This window comes from Melopsittacus undulatus, chromosome 1 (genome assembly GCF_012275295.1).
Source record: "Melopsittacus undulatus isolate bMelUnd1 chromosome 1, bMelUnd1.mat.Z, whole genome shotgun sequence".
NCBI classification, from domain to species: domain Eukaryota; kingdom Metazoa; phylum Chordata; class Aves; order Psittaciformes; family Psittaculidae; genus Melopsittacus; species Melopsittacus undulatus.
In genome coordinates this window covers 1625700-1633272 of record NC_047527.1, presented here as the reverse complement: position 1 = coordinate 1633272, position 7573 = coordinate 1625700, and the positions used below count along the sequence as shown (strand labels likewise).

Genomic DNA, 7573 nt, shown 5'->3' with positions numbered 1-7573 from the left:
TTCAGTCATAAACAGTGAAGGATGCTGAAATCAAGTTGAAGGCCACAAGTGTTTGGAAGGACCAGGACAGCCCCAGGGGGTAGTTGTAGTTGGGTAAAGGCTTTTATTTAATCTCTTGCATAGCATAAAGCTAATTCCAGGGATTAAGGAACATCAGGTTGCAGAGTGCAGGTGCCAACATGGAGCCGGCATCAACCAGGAGGTGACCTCCACCCCCATGTAAAATGGGAAGAGATGGAATGTGGCCACAGAGCCAAAGCCTCAAGAGAAAGGACAAAGTGCATCTGCCAGGGATGTCCATGGGGACATTCCCATGGTAGGACCCCTTCTTGTGCACTTAGGACTTGGTTTCTAGTGCCACTGAGGAGCTTCAGTGTGAGCTGCCACCACTGAAGGTGCAGGGCTGGCATAGGCATGGTGGGCAACGCTGCCACAACAGAAGGCACAGGGCTTGCAGGAGCATTGATGTTGGCAGCACCATCATGGCAGAAGGTGCAGGGTCACCAAGGTGGGCAGGGAAGGACCAGAAGGACCTCCCAGCTCCACCTGCCTCACCCCAGCTTTGGGATCTTTGGGTGCTCTTCCAGTTCCTGCAGGGTCTTCAGCTGAGCACCATCCAGCTGTTAAAGCCATTGATTCCCTATGTAGTCATTTGGCCTTCAAAAGAGCATGAAGAAGAGTTGGTCCCAAGCAGGGGATGAGCAGGGACCTCCTCACTGGCTGGCCTGCTGCAGCATGGTGAGGAGCTGGTACAGCTTCTCTGTCACAGCCACCTACATGGGAGCAAGAGTGGACAATGAGCCCCATGGGGATGTGCTGCCCTATATCCCCATGCTCTGATGGTGCCATAATGAATGTACCAGGTAGGGCTGTGGGTCATGGAGCCGGCGGTGAGCAGGGTTGAGGAGGCTGAGGGACACCCGAGCATGGGTCCTCACCTCTGTCAGGCTGGGCAGGGGCTCACACACCTACAAGGATAGAGATGGATCACCAGGACCATGGGAGGAGATGGTCACCAAGCCCCAGTGAGTCAGCTCCAGGCTGGACTCTGACGGCACCATGTGCTTGGTGGCACCATGGTTGGAGCAGGGACCATCTCAGAGGCAAGGAAACACAGGGATTTAACCACTTGATCCATGGGGGCCAAGCCACCACCACCCTGGCCTGGTCCTTCACCCAACATGAAGGACCAGCAGAGCCACCCCTGACCTGCCCATCTCTGAAGTAGGTGCGATGGAGGGGCTCCACGGTGGTGGGCACGACCCTGCTGGTCTCACCCAGCTGCCCAAGGACATGGACCACCAGCTCCTGCCCTGCAATGGGTGAGGGCTCCTCCTCCAGCGCCATGAGGTCCATGAAGGGGTGACCTGCAAGGGGACCATGTTAGAGACCAGGGTGCATAGGATATCAGGAACAGGGTTATGGAGCAGGAGTGGGGACACAGGTTAAAGGGGTAGGGCAGGGACAAGGATGAGCCAGCTCACCAGCAGCATCAGAGAGCCGATAGATCATCTTAGTCCCTGGGATGGTCATCTTCTCCTCATCTTCTGTGAGCTTAAGGCATGGGGAGCCATTGACCTCCACCAGCTGCAGGATTAAGGGGATGGGCACCTTATTTCTATCACAGGCACCAATTCAGGGTGGTGCTGAAGACCTGCTGAGCTCTGTGCCCTCGGTGAGTGTCCCCATGAGCTGGGGAGGCTGCTGGTGCACCAACCAGCTGAGAAATGATAAAAGAACCTCAAACCACCCCAGAGCTGGACATCTGTCTGCAAGGTCCTCACTGCAGTGCTCTCATCAGTGTTATATCCATGAAGGGAAGACCTTAGAGCAGTCCCAGAGCCTAAAGGGGCTGCAGAAAAACTGGAGAGGGACTTGGGACAAGGGCCTGTAGGGACAGGCCAAGGGGAATGGCTTGAACCTGCCAGAGGGGAGACTGAGCTGAGCTCTTAGGCAGAAGCTGTTCCCTGTGAGGGTGCTGAGGCGCTGGCACAGGGTGCCCAGAGAAGCTGTGGCTGCCCCATCCCTGGCAGTGCTCAAGGCCAGGTTGGACACAGGGCTTGGAGCTGGGTGATGGATCCCCCTTCACTCCTCATCCCCAGCCTTGCAAAGCCCAGGAGATCCCAGGGAGCATCCCCAGCCCAAGCAGGACCAAGAGCTGCTGCCACCTCTACCTTGTAGACACAGCCCAGGGATGGCTGCAGGGGACACGTCACCAGGTTGGTCCCAATGCCGATCATGTCGATCTCACTCCCCTGGTGCAAAGGGAAGACAGGGATCATCAAAAGCCCATCACAACAAGAGCCATGGGGCACAGCTCTGCCCAGAGGTGCCTGTCTGTCTGTCCATCCATCCCACCCCAAAAGCCCTGTTTTTCCTACCCTGGAAACCCTTATTTGTTCTCTCCCAGGGAGAACATCCCTGCTGACCCACATCCACCCCAAACCTCAGCAAAGGCCATGGTGAGGAGCCTCCACACTTCCCTGCTGACCCACATCCACCCCAAACCTCAGCAAAGGCCATGGTGAGGAGCCTCCACACCTCCCTGCTCACTCACATCCACCCCAAACCTCAGTAAAGGCCATGGTGAGGAGCCTCCACACCTCCCTGCTGACCCATATCCACCCCAAACCTCAGCAAAGGCCATGGTGAGGAGCCCCTTCACCTCCTTTCTGAACTCCTCCAGGCTCTGCTCACTGATGTCATTGCTGACGGCGATGGGGATGGTCTCAAACCAGGGCACTTGGAAGCTGGGGAGGAACACGGGATGGGGTGAAGGGTTTGGGGGACCCATAACTCCACTCCCATTGCCCCCATGACCTGGGTGGTGAAGCCAGGACCAGTGGCACCCAGTTTGGGGTTGGGGCAGGACTCACTGAGCACCACAGGCTCGCAGCACCCCACGGATCTCCTTGGACTGCTTGGCCAGGTCCCCGCTGTCCAGGCGCACGCCGATGGCGCGGTACCCCAACTGCTGCAGGGCCAGTGCCACAGCACAGAAGTTGGGTAACCCGCTCCTGGGATGGAGGAGGAGAGGGTTAATGTCCATGGGATTGTGGGACAGGGAGCTAGGATGGATCCAGGTCCATCAGGCAACAGCGAAGCTTGGGAGTGCTGCAGGTGGAAACAGAACAGCTCCGTGTCCTTCGTATGTGGACATGGAGCTCTTGGAGCAAGTCCAGAGGAGGCCACGAGGATGCTCAGGGGCTGGAGCAGCTCCTGTATGGAGCCAGGCTGAGAACATTGGGGCTGTTCAGCCTGGAGAAGAGAAGCTGCATAGAGACCTCAGAGCAGCTTCCAGTGTCTGAAGGGGGCTACAAGGATGCTGGAGAGGGACTGGAGTGACAGGAGAGGGGATGATGGGTTCAAACTGAAACAGGGAAGATTTAGGTTGTATATAAGGAAGGAATTCTTTACTGTGAGACACTGGAACAGGGCTGCTCAAGGAAGTGGTAAATGCTCCATCCCTGGCAGTGTTCAAGGCCAGGTTGGACACAGGGGCTTGGAGCACCCTGCTCCAGTGGAAGGGGTCCCTGCCCGTGGCAGGTGTTGGAACTGGATGAGCTTTAAGGTCCCTTCCAACCCAAACCATTCTGTGGTTCTATAAAGGCAGAATTCACCAGTGTAGGGATCTATGATTCCATCCCTGCTTGAAGGCCACCAAGCAAGGAGGGATGCACCCATCCCCTCTGCACAGCGACAAAGGGGACTCGGCCTTCTCACCTCCTCACACAATAGGTGTCCAGCAGCCCCTGGAAGTTACTGGGGAAGGTGACAGCATAGGACACAAACGCAGCCAGTTCCCCCTGGTTCGCCCTCTCAGGAGGGGTCTGCAGCAGCTCACACACCCTCTGCAGCCAGGACACGGCCAGGGCCAGGAGATCCACTGCCTCTCCCCCTGCCTGTGGCAGCACCTCCTGCCCGGAGAACAGGGGCTTTGCATCCTCCACAGTGCCGTGGGCAGAGTGACACATCCCCATCTCCATCCCCATCCTCATCCCAACTCCGTATCATTCCCATCCCCATCTCATCCCTATCCCATCTCCATTCCCATACTATCGCCACACCATCCCTGTCCCCACCCCATCTCCATTCCCATCCCATCCCTATCAGCCCTATCCCATCTCCATTCCCACACTATCCTTATCCTCATCTCATTCCCATTCCCACCTCCATTCCATCTCCATTCCCATACCATCCCTATCCCAACTCCATTCCCATACCACTGCCATACCATCCCTGTCCCCACCCCATCTCCATTCCCATCCCATCCCTATCTAAGCCCTATCCCATCTCCATTCCCATACTATCCTTATCCCCATCTCACTCCCATTCCCACCTCAACTCCCATACCATACCCATCCCATCCCTATCCCCATCTCCACCCTATCTCATCCCCATCCCATCCCTATCCCCATCTCCCCTCTATCTCATCTCCATCCCATCCCTATCCCCATCTCATCTCCATCCCATCCCCATCCCCTGCCCACAGCCACGCTCACCCGGGGCTGCACCTCCTCCAGCGAGGTGAAGGACATGATGAAGGAATGGGCAATGGTGCCACGCACCGGGATGTCATAGAGCTTCCCTGCCAGGACATTGCTGGTGCTGTCGAAGCCTGTGAGGAGGGACGGGGTGGACACACCAGTAACGACATGGCCATTGGCACCACTGGGCACCACTGGGCGTCACTCACCCCCGATGTAGGAGTACTTGGATGCTGAAAGGGCACCATCCGGCCCCTGAGCGCGGCGGAGCCCCATCTCTATCAGCTTCACGTCTGGACCAGCAAGGAGGCGGAAGCGGGCAGCGTTTGTGGCCACCAGGCTATGGGAGGACGGCACAGGTCACACCAAGCCAGGCTGAACATGGAGCCAGCACACAGCCGACAGCAGGGGGGGGTTCAGGACCTCACTCAACCACAGGGGATGGCACCACCATGGGACCAGGAGGAGGTGATGCTGTCCCCATCAGCAGGGTGCCCAGAGCAGGATGAGTCCCTACCTGGCGTAGTTAACCAAGCACAGCAGCATGGTCTCCAGCAGCTGCACCACCAGCAGCGGCCCCTTCACCTGCAGGAACGGGACCTGCGAGGACACCTCAGCGCTGAGGGCCCATCCTCCCCATGGATGCGGAGCCGGTGGCCCCACAGCCCCTCTGGAGCATGGGAAGGGACCGAGCAAATCCCACCCTGGGGAAGACGACGGAGCCCTCGGGCACGGCCGACACGGTCACCTCGGAGGCGTCCAGCGTGGACAGGTACTCGAAGAAGGCGTCCTCGGTGGTGCTGGGCAGGACGGAGCGCAGGTAGGCAACGTCTGCAGGGGCAGAGCGCAGTGAGGAATGGGGGTCTCTATATGGGATGTGTCCCATATAGGAGCACTGCACAGCAGCCAGTAAGAGATGTGATGAGATAGGGGGGACTTGGGGGACAGGGTACCCCCTGAGGGAGGCCCCTCTGTTCTCATGGTGGGTATCCCAGGGCCTCCTGTTTACCCTGTTCACTGCCCCCCATGTCCCACTGGACATAGAATCATGGAATGGTTTGGGATGGAAGGGACCTCAAAGCTCATTCAGCTCCAACCCCTGCCACGGGCAGGGACCCCTTCCATTGGAGCAGCTGCTCCAAGCCCCTGTGTCCAACCTGGCCTAAAGATCAGCTCCTTTGAGTTAGGAATGGGTTATTTCCATCCTGCTGTACCTTTTAGCACAGGATGAGCTTTAAGGTCCCTTCCAACCCAAACCATTTGGTGGCTCTATGACTTAGAGGTGGATGTGTCAGTCCCATTTGGGTAGCGCCCGCTCAAAGCTCTCCCCCTTGCTCCCCATAGTGACAAGGGCTGCCCAGATGCCCTCTCCCAGTTGCATGTCATAGAATCATGGAATGGGTTGGGTTGGAAGGGGCCTTAAAACTCATCCAGTCCCAACCCCTGCCATGGGCAGGGACACTTCCACTGGAGCAGCTGCTCCAAGCCCCTGTGTGCAACCTGGCCTTGAACACTGCCAAGGATGGGGCAGCCACAGCTTCTCTGGGCACCCTGTGCCAGCGCCTCAGCACCCTCACAGGGAACAGCTTCTGCCTAAGAGCTCAGCTCAGTCTCCCCTCTATCAGGTTCAAGCCATTCCCCTTGGCCTGTCCCTACAGGCCCTTGTTCCAAGCCCCTCTCCATGTTTCCTGCAGCCCCTTTAGGCACTGGAGCTGCTCTCAGGTCTCCCCTTCAGGAGCCTTCTCTTGTCCAGGCTGCCCCAGCCCAGCTCCCTCAGCCTGGCTCCAGAGCAGAGCTGCTCCAGCCCTCGCAGCAGCTCCGTGGCCTCCTCAGCCCCCTCTGGTGCTCCTATCGCCCCAGCACAGAACACGGATCTCCCCCCCCCCCCCCCCCCTCCGCTCACGCACCCGCATTGGAGAACCGGAACGCCCTCAGGCACCGCAGGGCCTCGGCCAGACCCGCGCCCAGCGCGAAGGAGCCTCCGAAGGGGCCGCGGCGGAAGAAGAGCTCGGCCGCGGCCGGGGCTCGATGGCGCCGGGCCCGCCAGTGCCCGTAGGCCATGGTGAGCTGGTAGAGGTCGGAGAGCGGAGCCATGGCCCCGCGCGGGGCAGCCTGGGAGCGGCGGGCGGGGGCAGGGAGGAGGAGGAGGGCACCTGGGATGGAGCGTACGGGGACATCGGACACCATCGGTGTCAATGCGGAGGGACCACTACACGGACGGTGCTGGCAGAGGGCATGGAGCACACGAGGACACCGGACACCATCGGTGTCAGTGCGGAGGGACCACGGACGGTGCTGGCAGAGGGCACCGGACACCATCGGTGTCGGTGCGGAGGGACCACGGACGGTGCTGGCACCGGGGATGGAGTGCACGGGGATACCGGACACCATCGGTGTCACTGCGGAGGGACCACAGACGGTGCTGGCAGAGGGCACAGGGCATGGAGCACACGGGGACACCGGACACCATCGGTATCGGTACGGAGGGATCACGGAACGGACGGTGCTGGCACCGGGGATGGAGCACACCTGGACAACGGACACCATCGGTGTCAGTATGGAGGGGCCACGGACGGTGCTGGCAGAGGGCACAGGGCATGGAGCGCACGGGGATACCGGACACCATCGGTGTCAGTGCGGAGGGACCACGGACGGTGCTGGCAGAGGGCACGCAGGGGTGGCAGAACACAGGGGATGCCGTTGGGACACTGGACACAGAAGGATGGCAGCAGAGAAAGGAAACAGGGCACACGTGGCACCAGGGGTGGCAACACACGGGGATAGGACACGGGGATAGCAGCACACGGGAACATCGGACAACGGGAGATGGAGCACACAAGGATACACACAGGGCAGCAGCACAGAGGGGAAACGGTGCAGGGATGGCAGCACATGTGGCATGGATGGCAACGTGAATGGCAGCACGTGAGGACACAGGCGACAGGACACGAGGGATGAGGACATCGGGCACATGGGGGAACAGGACACATAGGGATGGAGCACCTGGGGACACCAGACACACAGGGATGGCAGCAGAGAGGGGATGGGGCATACGGTGACACAAGGATGTCAAAGCAGAGGGGAGA

At 59.4% G+C, this 7573-nt stretch overlaps 1 protein-coding gene across 1 annotated transcript; it reads right to left on the bottom strand.

Annotated features, from left to right (window-relative positions):
* Window positions 1–80: 80 nt before the first annotated feature.
* On the bottom strand, window positions 81–6586 carry NAPRT (nicotinate phosphoribosyltransferase). Its single transcript, XM_034068701.1, has 13 exons — window positions 6395–6586; window positions 5191–5318; window positions 5005–5087; window positions 4697–4827; window positions 4503–4618; window positions 3724–3917; window positions 2877–3017; window positions 2666–2750; window positions 2175–2255; window positions 1485–1587; window positions 1210–1367; window positions 861–968; window positions 81–773 (listed from the first exon to the last, which is right to left on the bottom strand). The coding sequence occupies exons 1-13, from the start codon at window positions 6579–6581 to the stop codon at window positions 714–716; spliced, it is 1575 nt and encodes a 524-aa protein (XP_033924592.1). The 5' UTR covers window positions 6582–6586; the 3' UTR covers window positions 81–713.
* Between the last annotated feature and the right edge of the window lie 987 nt (window positions 6587–7573).

Coding starts and splice junctions, on each gene's coding strand:
- NAPRT (XM_034068701.1), bottom strand. CDS start 6,581: ATGGCTCCGCTCTCCGACCTCTACCAGCTCACCATGGCCTACGGGCAC. Junction 5,088..5,190: donor GCTCCGTCGTCTTCCCCAGG/GTGGGATTTGCT, acceptor GTGTCCTCGCAG/GTCCCGTTCCTGCAGGTGAA. Junction 4,828..5,004: donor TGCTTGGTTAACTACGCCAG/GTAGGGACTCAT, acceptor GTCCTCCCATAG/CCTGGTGGCCACAAACGCTG.